Genomic DNA, 25,066 nt, shown 5'->3' on the forward strand with positions numbered 1-25,066 from the left:
TCAGAGTTTCAGCAGCGGTGGATGAGAGGGAGGGTCTGATGCGGGCAATGTTCTTTAAGTGGAAGAAGGCGGTTTTAGTGATCTGGTTTACGTGAGGGAGGAACGTGAGGGCGGGGTCGAGGATGATACCAAGGTTACGGACGTGAGTTGAAGGGTTGACACAATTTCTTTGGACCTTTTTGATCTTTTCGTACCAGTAACTAGAAGCTTGGTCAGCAGTGGTGATTTGAGTGAATGATGTAAAAGGGTGATTCGAAGGAGGTATATTGCAATGTTCCATGAGTAAACAAGTGCAAGTTTTTCATCTAGGAATAGACTCTTCTAAAGTCTTCCTTTAAGGTCTTCACCGGTCTTCACTCAATGTTGTACATAATACAATGTTGTTGTTTCTGTTTCGACAATGCAGAAGCAACTCACTTTAGCATCAGAGAATCAAGTGCTTTATTGATGGATGGTCACCCGCTCATTTTTCAACTAAGCAGTATGACATAAGGGATTTGATCATACCACGTAATATTTATAAAAATCATTCACCATTGGTGAAGGGCAGCATAATTCCACAGCCATACATTATAGTGTACTTGGATTTGCAGTGCTTTGAGCTAAATGCAATGTTAGCGTGTTTACATTATTTATCCATTTGTTCAACGTTATTAAACAATTATTCCAATACATCATACAAAGGCACATAAACATGTGTTCATTACATTAATTCAAAACTGAAGGCATTATGAACAGAAAGCGTGCTAACATGATAACGATGACAATGCCAACATGCTGGTGTTCAGCAGGTATTATGTTCACCATCTTACTATTGTGTGTTTCCCTGGTAAGATTGTGAAATAGCACTGAACACAAAGTGCTCTTGAATACGGGAATGTCTTAAGTTTTGTAGATATTTGGTGATTACAATTTATCCCGAGGAGGGCATTCACTGTAATGTTGAGATGTTTCACAAAAAACAACACTAATGTAAAATTCATAAAGAATCTAGAGGTTAAGTGTGGGGGGCTCTGGAAACGGCAAATGCCTGCACAAAATATCATGCCGATCCAGTAGTTGCAGATATATATCAGGCTGGACTAATCATCAATGTAAAAAAGGGCACATTTGAATCTCCTGACCAACTTCCAAATCTCTGCTCCTTTATCCACTGGCCTGAAATAACAGGAGGAACAGTTGAGTTGTTTTTTAACGAAACTCATTGGTTTGTTATTGTGATTATGTTTTTCTTAGAAGAATAAATCTCCTGCCAAATAAATAAACACTAAAACCCAATACAACTGGGCTGGATTAGACTAAGTAACATTCCCACACTTTAATGTCTATTGGTTATGAGTAAAATAGATTTATCTTGCAAAGAAAACTAGTAAAGCAAACACCAAGTGAACATTCTGTACTTTAATGAAATGGAAAGAAGGCTTATAAAAACATTGACTCAAAAAAACAGACCATAGAAAATGTGCTTTTTCATGCAAGTCATATATTTATTTTTATATTGTCAAGGCATTATAAACAGAAAAGAAAGCAGAGATGTAGAACCTCCCAAAGAATACAGAAACTGATATGAACTGAGATCAAAAGAGGGAAGGTTTACAATAGTTCTCTTGCCAAAAAATATAATGTATCACAGATTTTCTTGACAAAGGATTAAAAAGTAAACTCTGAAATCCATCATCCTTCATACATTTGAGATTAATAAAAATCGCTCTAAAAATAAATATTGTACGATCAAAGCGAACATCTTTTAGGAAACTAAATAAAACATTTGGCAAAACACAATAAAAAGTTTGTATTGGCTGCATTAAACAAACTGTTGTATTTACAGAGAAATGGATGGCTGTTTGATTGCGTGTGTGTGTTCATAAGTATGTGCGTGTGTTTATGTGTGTTGTCATATGTGTGTTATTTCATTCCACAGAGCAGAAATTATCCAGAGCGTTCTCTTGGGTCTTGGGGAGTTCGCTTTGTTCCAGTAGTCTGTACTGGAAGGAAACACGGTTGATATAGATCCCGCTTGACACCAGCCTCACCACCGAGTTATCACAACCAATCTTCATCTGGGCTGAAGGGTCAGAGAGGAAAACAAATGCTTTACGCTGGAGCACTAAAGAGCATTTTTGTTCTCTTGCCAACGCTTTTCAGCCCGGTTATCACAAGTGTAAGTCTTTTTTCTGTGAACTCTTTTGCATTACACCAATCCACCCAGACAAAGAAGAATGTATAAAGAAACGTATAAGATGTTCAATTAAAGATGTATAGGCCTACTATAGCAAAATATGGATGGTGTTTATTTTTTCAAATAATTTAAATCAGTTGAAAATCCAGTCGTAAAATCTAATTTGCATTACAAATAGTTCACCATGAGGAAATATTTCTTGTTTTATTATTTTCAAGGACTCCTCTGGAGCATATCTGTCATAATATCTTTCATAGGAAACATGTTTTAACATTTCTCCAACATCCTGTTGCTGTAAAACTGAAGAGGACAGTCTTTTGACGTGTAGGATCATAAAATGAAGCTGGAATTTAGTTTGAGTTGTTTAGTCAACATGTTGAAATGTGTCAAACTCACTTAAAATTGTTTAGATATTTTTGACATTAAACAATATTAGTTAAATACAAAAGCCAGCCTAAGCATAACATAGAAAGGCATTGCAAAGAAAATAATAGTACAGCATAGTAATTCTCTAGCAAAAGTTAGATTTCTTCCTGGAACAATAAGAAATTACAGAGTGACACTAAAGGGAAACATGGGAGGCTCAGACTCACCGAGCCCACTGAGGGAGAAACAGAGGTCGGCTACAGGGAACATCATCGAGGTATCCACCCCATTCCCCCCTAACAGCTCCACATAGTCTCCCGACCCCGAACAGCCCGACCACAGCTGCCTCTGTAAACAAAAAAGAAGAACAACAACATATTTTGGTGCGCAAGTGCAGCTAAGGCAAGCTATTCACTTATTGAGTGTGCAATTTAAAGTGCTATATTAAAGGCAACCCACACAGTTTTTTGACATCTAGTGGCAATATCCACTAGCCTGCTGTCCAGTATTTAGCTAGCCATGGTAGCCATTTACTATAATGCTACTCTGGTTATAGTTTATACTGTAGGCTGAGAACCAGCGCCTGGAGAAGGGTAAGTAGCCAAGAAGCTAGCTATCCGTCCCCCCTGCGACCACACTTTACTGCCCCACTGATGCATGTTGTCACTATAACAACTTATAACAACCAGCGATTTCTAGTAAAATTACCATGGCAAAAAAGTAATGTGCTTCTATTCTATTTCTATGTGTGAAGCAAAAATATATCTCTGCTGATATTTCCTTTGTGTTTATGACATCACTGGTTTACTTTCATAAAACAAACATGAAACCAAAGAAAATGCATTCAACACATTTGCAAGTTCTCAATGTATTGTGAGAAATACTTATTTACTTATTAAATAAATGAATACTTTAGTTAGTAAACATAACTGTTTGTTTAAAATAATAAATTCCAGTGTGGTCTGCATACTGTCTGTTCAACAGGCAGGCATATGATGTTCCCTTGTTGAGAACAAGGCTATAAAGCTTAAGGGTACCTCAGGGTTCAATCCTTGGCCCATTATAATTTATTTTGTGTCAAGTGCTTTTTACATAACTAGAATTATGTGCAGCTGCTAGCCTGAAAAACTGCCCGTTCAAATCTTTTTTGAATTTGTAACACTTAGAGTTTTTCTCAGAGCTTCGGCAGACATGTCAGGTTGTTATATTTTGCCCAGTAGATGCAGTCACTGTCGTTTATCATGTCAGATGTCTGGCAGCCAGTAATCCGACCAGATGCCAACAGCTACAGGACGGGAGTCATTTTGTTTGGTTAACTTTTTAATCTACATGATTTACAACATTTCATTCCTTCTCCTACTTAAAAAGATCTAGAATTCATGTGGTGTTTATTGCCAAAATGTTTTTTTGCTGGAATTGAACCATTATATGAATATACGATTATCATTATAAAGCTCTATAAAGCCAAGGGGAGCGGCACCATCAACACAACAGGAGTAACCAATAATAAAAAAATAATGATTTTGACCTTTAAAAAAACTTTTTAATTTAGGTATTTTTCTTTAAAGTGATTTAATTCACATTGTACATACAGAACTTCTTTAAGGGAAATTCAAAACAGCAGGTTAAAAATGTATAAACTGTAATGCTTGTTGCTCGGTTTTGCTTTGAGAACTGCTGATTATCTGTTATAACTTAGCCTAAACCCTTTGCCATGGAAATCTAATTATATTATTACATGTCATTTGTTAGACACTTTCATCCAAAGCGTCTTACATACATTCAGTACTGTGGACAATCCCCACAGGAGCAATTTGAGGTGAAGTGTCTTGCCCAGGGACACAACGACATGCTGACTGCAGTGGGACTCAAACTTGCTATCCCCTGATTTGAAGTCCAGCACACTATCCACTGAGCCACAGCCTCCCTATTATCTTTTAATAATGCTCCTGTTAGAGAATAACAACTGTTGACAAAGGAATAAATGACACGCCAGTGGTAGTCTGTAAACTATTTGCCAAAAAGAATATTGAGCTAGACGACCTCCAAATCCTTGAATGTTTCTTTTAATTGCAAAACCAATTTCTTCCCAACAGTTGGATAAGAACATTCATAGAAATGTAGCTCAGCGCAAGTTCAATCAGGAAGACAATATCATCAGGGCCCAGGAGTTCAACACTTTTAATCCCTATCTGGGTAGTTCAAAACCAAAAAACAGGATTAGGATCACTTTGATATCCGATCAGATCAGGAAATTCAATCCAAGCTTTAATCTGGATCGAATCTTCAAAACGGGTAGTTCAAACCGACAACACAGGATTGGGATCAGTTTGATCCCAAAAAACTGGATTATCCTGATCCCACCAGAGGGGTGGATTTCCAGTGGATTACCAGAGCAAAATGTACTGTACAAGTTATTTAAAAATATATTTCAATTTAAATAAGATGGCAAAGTTTGTTGACTGAAATAATACACAATTTTTAGCCTTCATGGGAAAGACATTTTATTTTTCCATTTTTGCTCACGTTTGTGGTGGCCTATTTTATTTTCAACCAAATGTTGATGACATAAATGTTTATGCTCATAAAATTATCACAAAAAAGATTGTCAATCACAAATTTAATTTAGTAAAAATATCTTCAACAAAAAAAAAGTCCATCTGTCATCACATTTCAAATTTAAAAATATAATTAGACATTATAGATGTCTCTGCAATGTGGTCTCTTGTCTTCCTTGTATTATTTTTCATATCCACTAGATGGTGATCGGTAGGATTAAAGCACTGATATTCAGGATCTAGTAATCTTGAAAAGTCGTAATCTGGATCAGGGTGATCCTATCCTGAATTGCTTTAAACTACAGGAATCATTCTGTAAACTTTCATTGTTATGCGGATGATACTCAACTATATTTATCAATCAAGCCTGATGAAATTAATCATCTAAATAAAATTCAAGACTGCCTCAAGGACTTAAAAACGTGGATGACCTTAAATTTTTTGATGTTAAACACGACCAAAACTGAAGTTATTGTACTTGGCCCGAAGAATCTACGAAACAAATTATCTAAAGATATATTAACTATGAATGGCATTAATTTGGCCTCCAGTGAGACTGTAAGGAATCTTGGTGTTATATTTGATCAGGATTTATCCTTTAACACCCACATAAAATCAATTTCAAGGACCACATACTTCCATCTACGTAACATTGCAAAAATCAGGCATATCTTGCCTCATAACGATGCAGAGAAACTAGTCCATGCATTTGTTACTTCAAGGCTGGATTATTGTAACTCCTTATTATCAGGGTGTACCAAGAAGTCAGTCAAATCGCTTCAGCTGATTCAAAATGCTGCAGCTCGTGTACTAACCAGAGTTAGGAAAAGGGACCACATTACTCCTGTTCTGGCTGCCTTACACTGGCTCCCTATAGAACACAGGATAGAATTTAAAATTCTTCTTCTCGCCTACAAAGCCCTTAATGGGCAGGCGCCATCTTACCTTAAAGAACTCATTATACCCTATTGTCCTACTAGGGCATTGCGTTCCAAGAATGCAGGGTTGTTGGTTGTTCCTAGAGTCTCTAAAAGTACAATGGGAGCCAGAGCCTTTTCTTATCAAGCTCCACTTTTGTGGAATCAGCTTCCAGTTTGTGTTCGGACGGCAGACACCCTATCCGTTTTTAAGAGTGCGCTTAAGACCTTCCTTTTTGATAAAGCTTATAGTTAGGGCTGATTAGATTCAGCCCCTAGTTTTGCTGATATAGGCTTAGTTTGTCGGGGGACATCTTACTTCTTCCTTCTCTCTGTCTATACCTGTGTACTCTCATGTTCCGATTAACCCAGCTTCCCCAAATTTCTTTCTTTTTGGTGTCTATATACGCCGGGATCCGGAGTCATGGATGATCCTGCGGTCCTGTGTCATGGATCGCGAGTCCTGGATCTTGAGTCGTGGCTGTGGTCCTGGATCATAAGTCCTGGATGGATATCCTCGTGGATTCATCTTCCTATTATACACACATGCATTTCCAAACATTTGGACTACCTATGTTGCAAATGTATTATCTTTTCAATTTACACACGGCATCTATTGCACGTCTGTCCGTCCTGGGAGAGGGATCCCTCCTCTGTTGCTCTCCCTGAGGTTTCTCCCATTTTTCCCTTTAAACTGTGGGTTTTCTCTGGAAGTTTTTCCTTGTACGATGTGAGGGTCTAAGGACAGAGGGTGTCGTATTGTCATACTGATATTCTGTACAAACTGTGAAGTCCACTGAGACAAATGTAACATTTGTGATATTGGGCTATATAAATAAACATTGATTGATTGATTGAAAATCTGGCCGACTTGTCTGATCCTGGATCCCAAAAAAATGGGATTTCAAAATCTGATCAGATCTGATTGAGATTAAAAGTTTTGAACTCCTGGGCCCTGGTGTCACACGTTATCTCTATATCCGCGTTCACACCGGAGTACTTTTCCCACTTTAGTTCCGATATAGTTCCGAAATGTCGCCTTCACACCAAAAAGAGCCGGAACTAAAATTAGTTCATGAGAACCTTTTTACCCCCTTTTCCGTCCCTGCTAGAGAGCAGGGACTCTCATTCGGCTCTCTTGTGAGAAAAGAGCTATATTTCTGATTGGCTGGGCGGACTGCAAACCACGCCCCGTAAAACAAAAAAAAAGTGTTGTGAAGCCACCATTTTATTAGCATTAGCATTAGCCCAGCGCAGAAACGCAGAGAGACTAACTTATGGCAACACAAAATAAAACATGGGAGCGGTGGAGATGAGGAGGTGTCGGCGTTCTGGCGATTTACTCGGAAGGCTTCAGTAGAAGCTGCTGGGAGTCCCAGCAGCTTCTACTGAAGCCAGTCCCCAACAACCGGGGACTTCTGGCCGGGGATTTTGGGTGGCAGTATACGCCGTGAAGTTGTTTGCGGCCTGCCAGTAAACCCGAAGCAGAAGAAGAAGTGACGTCAGCGGCTTCATTTGCCTAATCCACCCCCAGGGACTTATTCCGGTGTGAACGCGATCTGTACTTAGTTCATCAGAACTAAAGAGTTCTGATGAACAAAGTTCTCATTAACCTTTGTGGGAAAAGTAATGCGGTGTGAATGCGCCTAATAAGTGATCAGGGGCGTCACGCCCCGGCTAGCCAATCATCGCACCTGCTAACCCCTTTAAATCTGCTCTCCCCTCCCCGTCAGTTGTCATTTCAGGTGTCAACGCACAAGCAGCAGCAGGTCTTTGCCCCAGCTCCAGGCATATTCATCAGCTCCGCAGTCTTGTGGATTAAGCTACAGGTGGCGTTCCCCAGTCGGCTAGCGGTTCCAGCCGGCCACCCAAATATGGTCTAGCTGCGGCCGCGGACACTACATGACACTACGGACACTACACGACACTACACGACATGCCCACCTGACACGACACTACGGTGGCTGAGAGGCACTACCGTTAAAAGCGAATTGACGACACTACAAGACAGGAGGAGAGGTTTTGGCATTTAGGTTTCAGAGGGAGGAAGGAAGATTAGGATTAGGTAAAAAGTTAGGGAGTGGTTAGAGTTAGGATAAGGGCCGCCGCTGGCCAACTTGGGGCCCCAAGCGACATTGTGAGATGAGGCCCCCCCCCCCCCAACCGACAGGAGTGAAACATTTTTTTTTGGAAACAAAGTAGGCTACTTTGCAAATATAATTCCTGTTTATTATTATTATTATTATTATTATTATTATTATTATTATTATCAACACAGTTACTTTTTTATGCAGTGAGGTAAATGGTAAATATGCATGTATGTCGTTCAGTATGCGTTTACAGGTGAATACGTCTGCATTTCCTGCCAAATACTAGCCTCAAAAAGATTAAAATATAATTAATGCAAATAAACTACTTCTACTAATAATCATAATCATAATCAATTCAATAATATAAATACTATATTATACTATTATAATATAGTTGTAATATAGTCAAGACAAAAAATGCTTATTACATGCTCAAAAACGGATATTTCTTAAATCTCTATTCAAATGTAGTTCCCTCTGTCAGCAATGTATCAACAACTACACACACATTTCTATCAGTATTTCTCTGTGTTGTGGTTGACATGATGATGACTGTTAGGAGTTAAGGGGAGAGGCTGAGCATCACCATGAAATGCGCAAATTGACATAAAAATGAATAAAAGGGGAAAAAATGCTCCATGTTTTGTAAGCCAACTAGACAGACAGTTTATCACTCTTCCTCCTGTACATTAGCAGATAAAAGGCATAACATACTTGAATGAATGGTAAATAAAGAATGCTGGAAATAACTGCATCTCCATTAGCCTATATGCTATGCACGCAGAGACTGCCTCCTTCATGTCGTGAATTGAAGCTAATGTTTTAATATGGCAATCGGCAATTTGGCTTATACAACATTCGCAAGTTGTACATTTGACTCATACAATAACCCACCTTCGAGTGATGCTCTAGTTTCTTCATGTTTTGTTTTGTTTCCCTCTTGCTTGTGCCGGACTGAAACTGTCCGACATCTCTTCACCTGCACTAGTGGCCTTATCAAAGCCGTGATTGGTCAGATGTCGATTCATTGCAATGGTGTCGGGTTACAGACGTGCTCCCCTTGTCACCTCTCTCTCACTCTCGTGGGGGGTGCGAGGAGAATTGAGCGGAGAACTGCGCACAGCAGCTGAGGCCCTCTGGGCGGGGCCCCCTGCGCAAGGCGGGGCCCCATGTAGCTTGCGTGATTGGCCTGTAGGGAGGGGCGGCCCTGTTTAGGATGGGGGGAAGGGAAGGGTTAGATTGAAGGGAGGGAAGAGAATTGCTACCCGGGAAACAGGATGCAACGCGTCATCTGTGAAGCTCCGCCCACGTTGTGCTCCCGCCCACATCGAGCTCACTGTCGTGTAGTGTCGTGTAGTGTACTGTACTGTCCGCGGCCGCAGCTAGACCCTTCTCGGCCGCTCCGCAAACCGGGAGGAAAAGACAAGGAAATCGGGCTCCACGGAAGTTCCTCCGGCTTAATGGAATGGCGTACTTCACGGGAACAATTGACGCACGCCTTCAGTCTCTCGAGAGGGCATCACTGGCATCAGGGCCGCTTAAATGCGGCGCTTCACGCGGAACGGGTCCTCATCGCATGCGAAGCTTTACCCATTGCTGGCTTCAACCACAACCCCTCCCGCAGGCAGGCAGGGCTTAAGCTACATCCCCTTGAAGCTACTTCCTCCTGCGCCTCACTCTAAAACAGGCGTCAGGGTAGCGCTGGCAAGAGGCAGTTGCAACAAATTCATGGGATGTTTCGTTATATTGTTATGACATCCGGGTCATGCAGAGTGAGATCGCTACCCCTTTAAGAGAGGGGTGTGGCGCCTGCAGAGCGAGCGAGCGGGATACATGTTTTCTAGAAGTAACGAGGCAGCAGAAAAGGAAGGTCTGTGATCTTGCGAATCTATCTTGCGAACAGAAGAGCTAAATAAATGCAACGACCTTCCAATAAGAGCTCGCCTCTCTCCAGTCTTTCCGATAAAATGGGTTATTGAACCCGAAGCGCGTTGCTTCTGCCCTGGGACACGACACAGAGTCATCCCCCCCCCGTTTCCTCGACTACGGTCTGGGAGCTGACAGGAAGTTCAACACTATGCATTGCTACCTTTAGTTCAGGGTTAAGGTGAGTTTCAGGCAGTGTTGGGTGTAACGTGTTACAGTATGGAGTTTCAGTAACGTATTACTTTGCGTGCGAAGAATGTGATGCATTACTAATGCAGTTCGGGTATTGCTAGCCATTACAATGCTCAGTACTAACCTATGGTACTAACGCAGTTTCAACACAGTGTTACCTGAAATGAATGGTGTTTCGTAGGGCTTCTTTTCCTCAATGACCAAGTAGCTGCACATTATCCTGTTTATGACACGACCAGATACTAAATAAATTAGGAATTGACTCCCAATATTAATTGAATGATTATTGACTGAATGATCTTATTTTTTTTTTTTTTTTTTTTCTCCACTAAGAAATATTCAGTTTCTCGGTGCACCAACGGCGGGATCTGCGACAACAACATCTCCTCTGCAGCACTGTCCAAATCCGTTCACAGTCTCTGATCCACTAAATTCTTACACATTACAGAGGTGAACTGGGTTCAAGGTGAATATCGCGTCATGACGTACCGTTTACATCGCCGTTTCTCTCCCAATACCGCTGTCAAACAAACATCAATTGAGGATTGCGTCGGGTAGTTTCTAATCATAGAAAGCAGATTTATCAGAACTACTTCTTCAAACTATATTTGTAGAACGCCGTGACGCATCGGTTATCATGTGATCCAGCGGCATTAACGCCGCTGCAGCGCGCGTGCACCGGAGTTATTCCATTAACTCACACGCCAGCGGTCGCCGTTAAGCACTCACTGTCCGACTGTCAAATAAGCAGCCGATAATTATTTCCCATCTTTTAGCGACATGTTTCAGTATGGATTTATGCCGTCGGCATCACAACACCGTCATTAAGGTTATCAGGCATCCTACAGGTGATGTTGCTAGCAACCGAGCTAATCAGTCATCTTGACTACTGTCACTGCGACATTAAACTGTTTCCTACACAATAACAGATCTTAGTGCTGCCCGACTTGTATAAATATTCAAGGTGCGGTCGCGTTCTAGTCACTTTGTCCAAGCGTACTGCTCGTTACAACTCTATTCGCTTTAGCATAGGCCCTAGCATGACTGGTATAGCCAGGGCAATCTCGATGACAAGGTCAATGTTCCCCCTCTACGCACGGAGACAATGTAATCTTAATAGTGTGCAGGCCAAGGCTGGCTCTTCAAAGCAGATATTATCGACACGCTTTAAAGTTCCCATCATCCGTTCAGCGGAACTCTTTCAGCCTTAAGCGGGAGTCAAGTAAGGAGAAACTACGCGTGCACCAGCTATTCGGGTAAATAATATTCATAGTTGTCTCTCCCCAGTTCAAATCACCCACTGCCCAGGGAGATCCCCTCATGCGTGCTTTTACGCCATCTAGTGTTCAAATACAACATTACTAACATATAACTCCGCTCAACTGGGAAAGAGAAGAAGAAGAAAAAGAAGAATAAGAAGAAGAAACTCCTCCAGGAGCACAGCGTTCCTAATAATGAGGAACTATAGGCCCAGTCACACACCCGGAGTGCCTAGGCATCACATCAAGCTCATGGTATTAATGTTTCTCTAACCAAACTGCGTGCATCCACATAAACGTCAAGGCGTATACAGCAAACACCTTCAACGACAGTTGCTCTTCCTCACCGGGCAACCGTACTTTGCATGCGGATAATCTTCGGCACGCATCATATCCCGTTTCCTGGACGTGGCATCCGCCAGCCTCACGACGACCGCGTTTTCCCCGACTCTTAAGGACGTGCATCCTCCGTTTTGGGGGGAATATCTGCATGAGATCATCCGCTATAGCGGCACGCTCAGATTTCCACTCCTGCTTACACATTTATTATCACACTCGCTGGATCTAACACTAGCGTCCCTCCATCATCCTCTCTCAGATGATAGAAGACGGTCCTAATTACTCAATCAGCTTATCAGCATCTATGACTCATCCTGGCGCACTTAACTGCTGATTAAACTAGTCTATATCATGGGTCATGTCTCAGTATTTAACTAAGCGTATGTTTTTTCTGCGTGCATCTTCACTTCATTCATATTCTCGGGTTTATGCTAACTTGGCTTGGGTCAATCCAGGTCATGATATTCATGCATCACTGTACTCCAGCTAACAGCTCTCGTGCATTACTTGTCTAGATCTCCCTCTTCGCCGGACATCGGCTCGTGCTGCCAACCCAAGATCTCTTCAGTTTACCTATGGTAAATATGCATATAACTGGTTGTGGCGTCCTAATAGTATATCAGGGCTTTCGTTCAGATAGGTGCAGCCACCTCTGCTGCCAATCAAGGCATTTCTCCCTCATCCCTGCAACTCGGACGGCGGTCCTCCTCCTCCTTCATATCCCACATTCGCCCGGACATCAGCGCGTACTTGCTATCCAAGGTCTCTCAACAATAAAAATGGTAATTATGCCTATAACTGGTGGTGGTGGTTTCATAGCACGTCAGCATGCATACGTGTCACTGTGTTCATGTTTAACCCTGTATGTCAGGTCGCGACCTCCGGGTCTGCGCCATGTTTAACCCTGCATGTCAGGTTGCGATCTCCGGGTCCGTGTTCATGTTTAACCCTGCACGTCAGGTTGCGACCTCCTGGTCCGTGTTCATGTTTAACCCCGCACGTCAGGTGACCTCCGGGTCCGTGTTCATGTTTAACCCTGCACGTCAGGTGACCTCCGGGTCCGTGTTCATGTTTAACCCTGCACGTCAGGTGACCTCCGGGTCCGTGTTCATGTTTAACCCCGCACGTCAGGTGACCTCCGGGTCCGTGTTCATGTTTAACCCGGCACGTCAGGTTGTGACCTCCGGGTCCGTGTTCATGTTTAACCCCGCACGTCAGGTGACCTCCGGGTCCGTGTTCATGTTTAACCCTGCACGTCAGGTTGCGACCTCCGGGTCCGTGTTCATGTTAACCCTGCACGTCAGGTTGCGACCTCCGGGTCCATGTTCATGTTTAACCCCGCACGTCAGGTGACCTCCGGGTCCGTGTTCATGTTTAACCCTGCACGTCAGGTTGTGACCTCCGGGTCCGTGTTCATGTTTAACCCTGCACGTCAGGTTGTGACCTCCGGGTCCGTGTTCATGTTAACCCTACACGTCAGGTTGTGACCTCCGGGTCTGCGTATGTTTAACCCTGCGAGTACAGGTTGCAGCCAGTGGGTCACGGCAGGTTTAACCCTGCGAGTGCAGGTTGCGGCCAGTGGGTCGCGTTATGTTTAACCCTGCAGGTGCAGGTTGCGGACATGGGTCTGCGTTAGGTTTAACCCTGCAAATGCAGGTTGCGGACATGGGTCTGCCTTAGGTTTAACCCTGCGAATGCAGGTTGCGGACATTGGTCCGTGTTAGGTTTAACCCTGCGAAGACAGGTTGCAGACATGGGTCTGCGTTAGGTTTAACCCTGCGAATGCAGGTTGCGGCCAGTGGGTCGCGTTAGGTTTAACCCTGCGGGTGCAGGTTGCGGACATGGGTCTGCCTTAGGTTTAACCCTGCGAATGCAGGTTGTGGACATTGATCCGTGTTAGGTTTAACCCTACGAAGACAGTTTGCAGACATGGGTCTGCGTTAGGTTTAACCCTGCGGGTGCAAGTTGCGGCCAGTGGGTCGCGTTATGTTTAACCCTGCGGGTGCAGGTTGCGGACATGAGTCCGCGTTAGGTTTAACCCTGCGAAGGCAGGTTGCAGACATGGATCTGCGTTAGGTTTAACCCTGCGAATGCAGGTTGCGGACATGGGTCTGTGTTAGGTTTAACCCTGCGAGTGCAGGTTGCGGACATGGGTCTGCGTTAGGTTTAACCCTGCGAATGCAGGTTGCGGACATGGGTCTGCGTTAGGTTTAACCCTGCGAAGACAGTTTGCAGACATGGGTCTGCGTTAGGTTTAACCCTGCGAATGCAGGTTGCGGCCAGTGGGTCGCGTTATGTTTAACCCTGCGGGTGCAGGTTGCGGACATGGGTCCGTGTTAGGTTTAACCCTGCGAAGGCAGGTTGCAGACATGGATCTGCGTTAGGTTTAACCCTGCGAATGCAGGTTGCGGACATGGGTCTGTGTTAGGTTTAACCCTGCGAGTGCAGGTTGCGGACATGGGTCTGCATTAGGTTTAACCCTGCGAATGCAGGTTGCGGACATGGGTCTGCGTTAGGTTTAACCCTGCGAATGCAGGTTGCGGACATGGGTCTGCGTTAGGTTTAACCCTGCGGGTGCAGGTTGCGGACACAGGTCCGTGTTAGGTTTAACCCTGCGAAGGCAGGTTGCAGACATGGGTCTGCGTTAGGTTTAACCCTGCAAATGCAGGTTGCGGCCAGTGGGTCGCGTTATGTTTAACCCTGCGGGTGCAGGTTGCGGCCAGTGGGTCGCGTTATGTTTAACCCTGCGAAGGCAGGTTGCAGACATGGGTCTGCGTTAGGTTTAATCCTGCGAATGCAGGTTGCGGACATGGGTCTGCGTTAGGTTTAACCCTGCGAATGCAGGTTGCGGACATGAGTCTGCGTTAGGTTTAATCCTGCGAATGCAGGTTGCGGACATGAGTCTGCGTTAGGTTTAACCCTGCGAATGCAGGCTGCGGCCAGTGGATCTGCATCATGTTTAACCCTGCAGTGCAGGTTGCGGCCAGTGGGTCCGCGCATGTCTAACCCTGCAGCCCGGAAGCGATTCCGGCGCTTATCACGTCCCCATGTTAATCTCTCATTTCATCCATAGATCTCCGCAGCCAGCCAGCCGCAAGGTAAGAATTGCTCACAGCTCAGTACTTCATACTTCACTTATTTTGGGGGTTCATCAGAGCGGTTCTTTCCCTCCTGAATGATCATCCTGCAAACCTGGGGCCTAATCGCCAAAACATCATTACAGTTACTTGTCGTAATAGGTCAATCACTATTCCCACATATCATGTGTCCCGATAATAAACATGTATTTCATACATCACGTCCCTCCTGATTGAAATGTAGCTCAGCGCAAGTTCAATCAGGAAGACAATATCATCTGGTGTCACACGTTATCTCAATAAGTGATCAGGGGCGTCACGACCCGGCTAGCCAATCATCGCACCTGCTAACCCCTTTTAAATCTGCTCTCCCCTCCCCGTCAGTTGTCATTTCAGGTGTCAAAGCAGAACCCTCCTCCACCCCTTCGCCTCCTGTCTCCTAATACAGGGCCAAGCTGAAACCTTCTCCCTTCAGATCGGACGAACTACTATCACCACCACCAGTGTCTAGACCCCGGGGGGTTCATCAGAGCTGTTCTTTCCCTCCTGAATGATCATCCTGCAAACCCGGGGCCTAATCGCCAAAACATCATTACAGTTACTTGTCGTAATACGTCAATCACTATTCCCGCATATCATGTGTCCCGATAATAAACATGTATTTCATACATCACGTCTCTCCTGATTGAACTCTTGTGTCTGTATGGTAACGTTAAATCTATAAGTCGAGCCAGAAAGCACATTTTGTTCCCTTGAGAAAGATCCAGGTTTGCTGTTTTTAGTTTCAAACTTTTGCCCTAAGCTATGCAAACTGTCTCCTGAATGTATTTTCATATTTAACAGAGATCAAGAGAAGGAGATAGTGTTAATCTTCTTTTCTCAGCAAGATCAGAAATAGGTATATTTCCATTTCTGCCCATTTGTTATCGTTTTAGAATAGGAAAATATAGACAGATTTAAGCTAAATAAAAAACATTTAAAATATTACGGTTCACTATATCATAACCCCACTTTTTATGAAAGTATTACAAATGAAATGATGTATCAAGTGATACAGGGTATTATAACTATAGCCAGATAATTACCCTGAATCACCATTTGTTTCTCACTTTGTTGACAAAAACCTGCACTGCTGCATGATGATGAATTTACTTAGGTGTGTGTGTGTGTGTGTGTGTGTGTGTGTGTGTGTGTGTGTGTGTGTGTGTGTGTGAGATGCAGCGGACAGACGGGTCTCAGTTGGTTTGGTGTCCTATGCTTACTTTTAATACTTGTAAATAAAACTTTTGGCCCGTAATTCATTTTCCCATTGTAGCGACCAGAGAGGGGGGGTAGGGGGGGATATATCCAGTCTCTGATAGTGTTAAGTTATTACGAGAGTGCTCTCATACTTGTTTGAATCTGAAATTGTATATATTTATATACATATATATATATATATATGTGCGTTTGTGTGTATATATGTCCGCATCTGTAGCCTGTTATTGTCTCATTATACCACACTGTGAATTAATTGAAAGTTAATATAAGTCATCATGAGTGTGTGTGTGTGTGTGTGTGTCTGTGTGTGTGTGTGTGTGTGTGTGTGTGTGTGTGTGTGTGTGTGTGTGTGTGTGTGTGGCTGGCTCACCCGTGGGCTGAGCTCATTGCTTTTGGCATGCCCCAGGCTAAGATCTGTCAGTCGGATCTCTACAGGGTAGATGATGGAGAAGCTGCAGTTCTTGCGCTGGTGTGGCAACACCATGGTAAAACTGCCCTCTGGACTCTGAGACATGATGTTACAGGCTTCACACAAACATATACACACACACACACACACACACACACACACACACACACACACACACACACACACACACACACACACACACACACACACACACACACACACACACACACACACACACACACACACACACACACACACACACACACACACACACACACACACACACACAGGAGAAGAGGTTTCAAATTAACAGTTCCCCGTCAACAGAGAAACTCATTACTGACACCTCATGTCACAAATTGGACATGATCAAGGCTGACTGCGGGGAGGGGACACAATTAGGGCTGAGCATGGAAATCCAATTCCAGTTCTGATGACAAAGATAAGAAAATAATGAAATTTGAATTGATAACAGTATGGTACACTGGACAGGCACCAACAGGATTCGGAACAGTTTACTCATGCAGCATGTTGTTCATTAGAAACATTTCATGGTGAGGGAGCTGTGCCAATCAAAGCTGAGGAGAGAATGTTAGAATAAATATTATTAGAATAAATATTATTGAGTTTAGTTTATTTATCTTTCCTTTTTTTATGCCTTCAAATGCCGTTCATCTGATTTACACAGGAGTTGAATATGAATGTCAATAAAATCAACTTTTATTTCTGGTAAAATATGTATTTATTGGTCATCAGGACTATGTTTATATTTGATCCTATTTGTGATAAACAGTATGTATATCACACTGTTACATGTACATGAATGCAGTTTTAGGGCCAATTTCAAACAATTTGGGACAATATGTGACACAGTAAAAGCTTGGATAGGATCAGATCAAACAAAGAAACAGTATTGGGACAGCTGCAGTTAGTTGTCATTATATGAATGAAACCTCACACATTGGCCTGAGATAAATGCTGTTTATCTTTAGATTCTATTCAAACTCCATTGTTTGTGTCTTTCTTTGTCCGGCTTTGTCTCACACAGAGGCTGTGATTGTTATGTTGCTTGACACAGTGTTAACACCGTGTTTGTCAAGCAGCTGGAAAACAGGTGCATTCCTCTCCTTCAATCTCTACCTGTCGCTCGAGGCCTCTATTAATGCTCGACCAGGCACACATGTCCAGGAAGAGCACACATGACTAACCACAAGTCACCAGGGTAGCCCTTATTTTAAAACATAATACTATGATTTATATGGTCTTGGAACTTGTATTTATAGTATTTTTTTTGGATGTTGTTTGTGTTTTTTTTTTAGGTTAAGATTTTTTTGTGACTTCAAGGCAGCAGTACTTACGGAAGGGGTTGTGCAGCTTTTTGATGGCGAGAGTGAAGCCACTGTCAGCGCTGTGGAGGCGGAAGAAGATCATGGCGACGTTCTGAGAGGAGCGGCTGGTGGCTCCTGTTGCCGGGGAGGAGCAATAATCTGTGTAGCGCTGGTGGAGAGGCAGCTCGTGGTCCTGCTTGCTGGGGAACTTCTCTCCTTTCAGGACCCAGCCATCAAACATCTGTCGGAGGGAAATCACTTATCTCATTGTAATAAATGTTAGATTTCACTTGATCAATATTATCACTTACCAACATATTTCTGTTATTACTTGGGGAATGTCTTCTGTTTTGTGTACAGATGAAGAGGTATTTTCCTCTTTACATGAGAATGATGTTCTATGCATTTGGAGAATGTATTCATCAACGTTTTTATACAGACAATGGATATGTGGTGGTTGACTTAAATATAAATATATCAGATAAAGTATAATAAATAATACATGTGCTAGTCTCTGCATGTTTTTATTAAACATGTCTTAACAATACACCGTCTTTCAATAACAAAAAACATTTGAGTAATAGCCAATAGGATTAAGTTTACCTGAGGACACATCATTTTACTTAAGTTGTGTGAATAAGTCAAATACAGGTTACAGCACCATCTGTGTTGATTTGAAATAGAGATGTGTTTTGTTTAGTTCTTTGGCATCTTTCTCCATGCTAAATGGAACTGATCAGGGCAGATCAGATAAAACTTTGCCCGATCCTCTAACAACCGTAGCCTGAACTTTCTTTCTCCCATGCCTTTTACCAGTTTGGCCCACATGAAATGAAACTTGGCTTCACTACTAAAGCCTTCCTACTCTTGCTTAGAGTAATGTGACCAATTCATAGACGATCCAGTGGGATGTTTGGCCCTTTGAACGTTGCCTTAACCCTTTTTGGCATGATTTTAAACAAAAATAAGAAGATTAAATAGAATTTAAAGAGTTTCAAAGCCCTGACCACCCTGCTTCCACTAAAATGGGGGTGGGAGGATGCCTGTGTGGGTTTTATTTTTGGAGCCAACCTTGATGAAGTCTCCGGCGCTGCAGTCAATATTGACGTCAGACAGCTCCAGGCTAATGACCTCACTGGGCTCAGCGATGATAAATGCAGCACAGGCCAGCTGCGGCCGAGACGCTACGAAGGTGTAGGAGCCATCAGTGGCCAGCATGTCCAAACATCCTTAAAACACAAACATTACTTTATTATAATGACATCAATATTTTGGTGTGATCTTCATGAAATAATAAACATAAATATTGACAATGTGTTCCTTTCTGACATGTGTAACATTTCACTCTGTGGACTTCTGGTAAATATCCTACTTAGTGGTTGTCCTATAGTAAATTAAGGGGAAGTATTATTTACAATATCATTGTGAGCATGGATTGATTAAGTTATACTGACTGATAGAAAGAGAGGGTATTAAATATTGTACCTGCCAAAACAACTAAACACCTCTGCACTGAATGTTTCAGCTTCACCTAAAATACTTTTAATTATTTCATTATGTAAAGCGTCCACTTGTTGTTTGCCAAGTCGGTAAGCATAATCAGCTGTTGAATAAAGCTGCTGTGAACTGCAGCACTTACTGAGAGGTCGGCGGAAAATAAAATCCTCAGAATCTCTTTTCTGGTCCAAACTGAGCAGAGAATATAATCCATCTGCAGCTTCGATGTCCTAAATTAAACATTACAGACACAAACAATACATTTGAGGTGCCAGCTGAAACTTTACACAGACATCAGTTTAACATTCCTGACTCAAACAATGTCTTAAGCAATGTGCGATAATTCCACGATATTCAAAAGTGTTACCTCAATGTACCGACTGAGCCCCATCCTGGATGAGAGGGAGATCAGAAAGAGGAGGAAATGTGTGCGCGGAGCCACCGACATGCTGAGTGCGTCTCGTGAAGTGTTTCCTGAAGCAGAGGGGGAATAACGGCGCTGCGTGAGGGGTGGCAGCTTTTATAGCAGCTCAGACACATAGGCAGGCCTACATCAGAGGGTCACTGACACTGACAAACACTGATCCGTCATATTAATCATGTGTGAAACGCTTTAATTCATAACCGTATTAAGACACTCTGTGAAGGATGTAATAATAACTGCGTATCAGTTAGTTAAAAGTAAAAACCTTGCATGCATGATATTGCTTAGGGCAATTTCCGGTACAATTATTAAATTATCATCGAGCTTTATTCAGGAAAAAATAAAGGAACATGAAATAAAACAAAGCTAGCATACAAAATGGCAACAACATATTTCCCATTTAAAATTATTTGTAATGTTAAACATTTTCCCTTTTAAATCAACAATTCATTGATGTATAAATGTTGAAATGGACCTCGCTGGCTGATACAAAGTGACCCTAACTGAAATGAAAATGAACCTAACTGGCTCATTTACATGTTCAGATGAATGGGATTTTCAAATATAAGTTGCATATGTGGAATGTAACATTGCACAAGTTAAACATAAATCTTACATGAGATTTTTGTAAGGCATGAAATGTTTCTGTTAAAGAAGGACACACATGCAAACATTTGCTTGGACCCAGCAGTGAGCTGGGGTTGGTTCTCATCAGAAGGACCTCTAGGCTTGATCAGGAAGTCAAAAAAAGCTTACTTCGCAGTGAGGATCGGATCCAACATCTGTAAATCATAAAAAAGCTGAAAAACAAGGAGACTTTTTGTAGTTATTGTCAATTTCCAAAGTATTATAACACTTTTGTTATAAACGTTATTCCTTCCTAGAAGACAGGTATGCCTGGAAAGGCGGCCTCCACTGTACAGCTGTTTATTTTGTGTATTTTCTCCCCCTCCTCTCCTCACAGTTTAATTGCACATTTCTGTTTCACTCCAGGAAAAATGGCTACACATAATTTTAAAGAACCCTTTTCATCTCAGTGTCAAAATTGTGAAACAAGACTTGATATGAGGTAGATTAATACTTTGGCTGTAAAAGTAAATCAGAAAATGCAATCACCAAATAGTATTTCTATCTTCATAATTCAATATAGAAAGTACATTTTGAAAACAGTTAGTTGGGGACACTAGTTTTGTTGAACTTAAGCACAAAGATAACCCGACCAGAAGATTAGTTTGCTTGAAGATCATGCCAGTTCTTTGAGATTTGATGATATTCATTGTATCCCTGCATGGAGAGATATTCACATTATATGTTCAGTTGACCAATGATGCTCCATATGTGTGTCTTTCTGCTAGTTAGACCCAAACAGAAAATCAAAGCAATAAAACATACAGCTGGATTCACAAGCACAGCAATAATTGTATATTTTAACAGAACAAAAACACACCATGGAGAGCACAAAAAAAAAAACTGACCAGAATAATATAGAAAAAGTAGAAAACTGAAAGGAGTCAGAGAAAGAAAAGCTGTTATGTAATCTGGTGTTTAGTGACATAGCTAATTCATTTGGATGAGACTAATCGTTTGTGTCCATGCTGCCGTTGTGAAAGGTCACACTGAGACGTTGCTGAGTGTATGTGATGACGACCATCCTGTCACACTTCAGCCCACACTTTCTCCCATTCATCTGAAGTAGAGACGAGGGACTCTGTGTGAAACTCTGGCTGGCAATTATCTTCAACTAATTATAGCTGACATGTTCTCACAGTCATGAAGGTCTGTGATGCCACACGCAGGAATACAAACTGAAAAAAAAAAAACAATAATGAACATAATGATTAGGTCTAACAGCCCCTTAATCTGTTGACAATGGTGATGACCTATTCAAGGTGTATTAGTTTCACTTTAAGCCAGTGGTTGGCGATGATAATTAGTTGCCCCTTACACAGTCCTTGTGTTGAAAAGATGTCTGAAACTATTAGCCAGGGTCTCCCAGCGTAAGTGTGCCTTGCTTATGCGAATGACAGCAGAGGAAAAGGACAATGTGTGTGTGTGTGCATGCGTGCGTGCGTGCGTGCGTGTGTGTGTGTGTGTGCGCTACACATGCTTGTCCCTTGGCGATTTCTCACAAAGGCTGTGATGTGTGTGATGCAGTGCTGTGATACATACTGTAATTGTTTAAATACAATTTATGAAATGAATCGATACATTTAAATGAACATGAAACCCCACAGTCTCATTACACTGCTTTGAATGATGAACAGATATATCAATGTGGATTATCTATTCACAGAGTTCATCTTATACTATATAGAAATCATATCTAACCCGACACAACCCCCACCTTTTCAGTGAAAAAACAACACAGACAAAATGCATACATATTAAATGATCTGTTGGAATTAGTGAATTTAGTTGGTTAGACACACTGGCAAATATCCCTGCTCTGAGGTTGCTGAAAATGTAACACAACATTTAAATATCATTAACCATAATACATTAAATTAGGAAGGCTTCATGTCCTCACATTTAAAAATAATACCAAGTGCCAGCTGCCTCGGTCTTAACAACACCCAGGACTACAGCAACATCTGGTGGCAAATGTGGGAACAGTATATTTCTATATTGAAAAATATGCATGCATTATAGTTCACTTGCAAGTGCAAGGGGGAAACAAAACCTTACTTACAACTTTTCTTGAATGCAATTATTATTCTGCTCATTGGTAGTTCCTTTAACAGAAGCAGTGTGATTTGCCGTCTGTGTCTGTGATGCTGGCCCCAGCTGGTCAGGTGTGTGTCAGCCCCCTGTGTGAAGTTTTAAATCACAGTGATTGTTGACTCCGGACATTAGCTTCTCAACCTCGCCTCGTATCCCAGCATGCAACCTCTGCCTGCACATCTGCTCCCTGGCAGAGATAGCACATATAGCAAGGTATTTTTGCTTTGTTGTTCATTGAGTGTTGACTCACACACAACCACACCCCCAGCCCCACCCACCCACCCACCCACCCACCCACACACACACACACACACACACACACACACACACACACACACACACACACACACACACACACACACACACACACACACACACACACACACACACACACACACACACACACACACACACACACACACACACACACACACACACACACACACACACACACACACACACACACACACACACACACACACACACACACATCCTTCTTGTGTGGATCTGTCTGTCCAGCCCGGCCCTCCTCACTGCCTGACTGACCCATTCATCTCCTGCGGGGGCCGTAATGAGCCGACCCTCCCTGTTTGGACCAACCTGACAGAGAGAGATTACTTTAAAGCCTGCATGGATTTTCTCCCTTGTCCCCTCCTCCCCATTCCTCTCTCCTGAAAGTGGTTAATTCGGAGTGCATTAATGAGGAGCGATGGATAACACACTCTTCTTTTAATTACCTTCCATCCGAGTTCTTCGGAGAGGCCCTGGTGACTCGCATCTGACGCTGGCCTGTTAATTTGGTTTACTTTAAACAATTTCAACTCTTACATGTTTTAGTAAGGATAGATTCTGACAAATTACACAAAAAGGTATTGGTTCCGTTTATGCTGAGTCAAGTACTTACAGGAAAAAGCCACTGGAATTTTGTTTTGTTTTGTTTGGCCTGGAAAGCAAAATAAAACAACTTACAAATTGTAAAGGGATGATCGATGTTGCATGCAGATAATTTGAATAATTATACATAATAATATACTAACAGAGTGCACTGTGGAATATTTGTTCTTCCAAAGCATCAAGGTTTCACTTGTGTCCAATCAGAATGGTGCAAAACCCGTGTGTATTGGCCCAAAAGTTAGCTAAAGGTCTGAGGAAGTAAAACCAGTTCCAAAGAATAAACTCAAATCTTGTTAGGCTGATTGACAAGGAAATATTCAGTCCAAAAATCATCAAATTACATTTAGACCTTTTGGCCACAATGTGTCTTATCCTCATAGCTCCGTCATTACTAACTCACTGGAGCCTGATCCTTGAAGACATTTTTTATTGAAACAATGAAGGAGCTCTATTCAACATCCTCTCTTGTTGTGAAGCAGTGTTTTTGTAATGCACTACTTATTCAGAAGGGTCAGAAGAGAACTAATCAAAGGAGTTTTCAAATAGAACAGACTTGCTTCAGTATAGTGTATAATACCTGCTGGGTTAATGATGGAGGCAACTACCACTTCCTCGTAGTCCCTGGAGGCTCCTATATGTCAGACAGCTGACTTTCAATTTATGTCTTGGAAATAATTATTCACGCTGCAGAAAGTGACCAACACCAAAATAACAGTGTCAGTGGGCTCATGTAGCATTGGACTGGGGTCACCAGTGCAAGAAGCAAGGGTCCATCTGTGTCAAAAGAAAGAAAAAAACCTTAAAGAGTTATATTGTAAAAACACCACAATAGACTGTTGCATTTTTTCAAAACAAAACTCTTCCTCTCTACATAAATCATCTAATTCTTAACTAAGTGCATACTTGTGAGAGGCCTGGATAGTGTTTTACTCTCTAATCTCTGACCCCCTGTAGATAAGCAAGGACACTCCTGCTGTAATTGTTGGTCAGATCTCCAGCTAAATATGTCTCCTCTTTACTTGATTTAGATTAAAATTGTACATCCAATTTAGATATCCACTGCATGCTGTGCCTTAAACATACGATGTTAAGTTTCCTGGTTGAAGTTCCCTCTAACTCTGAAACCTGTCTGCTCAGGGCAGCTGGGGGGGCCTCTGACACTCAGTAAATGTGTTCCTTCATCATTCAGCCTCCACTGTGGTCTGGCCAGCCTTATTCAGCCTAATAAACATTGATTAGTCCACATAATCAATGCACTCAATGACAATGATTCAGTGCACTGCATAAATGTATCGACTGCAATCAGCTATAAACAGCAGCCCTCTTTTTCATGCACTTTCTGCGTTTTTTCAGCTTTGTTTTGATGGAACAATAATTGTATGATTCTCTGTAGAGTTAACAGACATATTTCATTAAGTGATACCGAGATGAGATAAAAAATCTATTGACCATCTGTCTAAATCTTTTAGAAATAAATAAATAATTGTATGATTGAATGTATTAAAAAAAGAAAAAATGTGATCTTCTCAAAATCCACCAGAAGGTGGCAATGTTTAGCTATTGTTTTCCTCAAAGTACCAGCTCTTTGTTGCTTTCTCATCCTGAGTATTGTACACTGAGTTATCTGTAC

General features: G+C 42.1%; 1 protein-coding gene and 1 long non-coding RNA gene across 2 annotated transcripts; one reads left to right on the plus strand and one right to left on the minus strand.

Annotated features, from left to right (window-relative positions):
* Positions 1-1,463: 1,463 nt before the first annotated feature.
* Positions 1,464-19,920, minus strand: LOC307043139 (corticotropin-releasing factor-binding protein-like). Its single transcript, XM_079687404.1, has 7 exons — positions 19,765-19,920; positions 19,540-19,627; positions 18,972-19,129; positions 17,931-18,141; positions 16,534-16,688; positions 2,773-2,893; positions 1,464-2,065 (listed from the first exon to the last, which is right to left on the minus strand). Exons 1-7 carry the CDS (start codon positions 19,843-19,845, stop codon positions 1,911-1,913), a joined length of 969 nt encoding a protein of 322 aa, XP_079543530.1. The 5' UTR covers positions 19,846-19,920; the 3' UTR covers positions 1,464-1,910.
* LOC307043140 lies at positions 9,010-15,573 on the plus strand. Its single transcript, XR_013809293.1, has 2 exons — positions 9,010-10,217; positions 12,342-15,573. It is a non-coding gene; the product is annotated as an uncharacterized lncRNA (long non-coding RNA).
* Positions 19,921-25,066: the final 5,146 nt, after the last annotated feature.

The sequence above is a fragment of the Notothenia rossii genome (genome assembly GCF_949606895.1).
Source record: "Notothenia rossii genome assembly, chromosome: 6".
In the NCBI taxonomy this organism is placed as follows: domain Eukaryota; kingdom Metazoa; phylum Chordata; class Actinopteri; order Perciformes; family Nototheniidae; genus Notothenia; species Notothenia rossii.

Coding starts and splice junctions, on each gene's coding strand:
- LOC307043139 (XM_079687404.1), bottom strand. CDS start 19,845: ATGTCGGTGGCTCCGCGCACACATTTCCTCCTCTTTCTGATCTCCCTC. Junction 19,628..19,764: donor GGCTCAGTCGGTACATTGAG/GTAACACTTTTG, acceptor TGTTTAATTTAG/GACATCGAAGCTGCAGATGG. Junction 2,894..16,533: donor GCAATGAGCTCAGCCCACGG/GTGAGCCAGCCA, acceptor TTTTGTTTACAG/AGGCAGCTGTGGTCGGGCTG.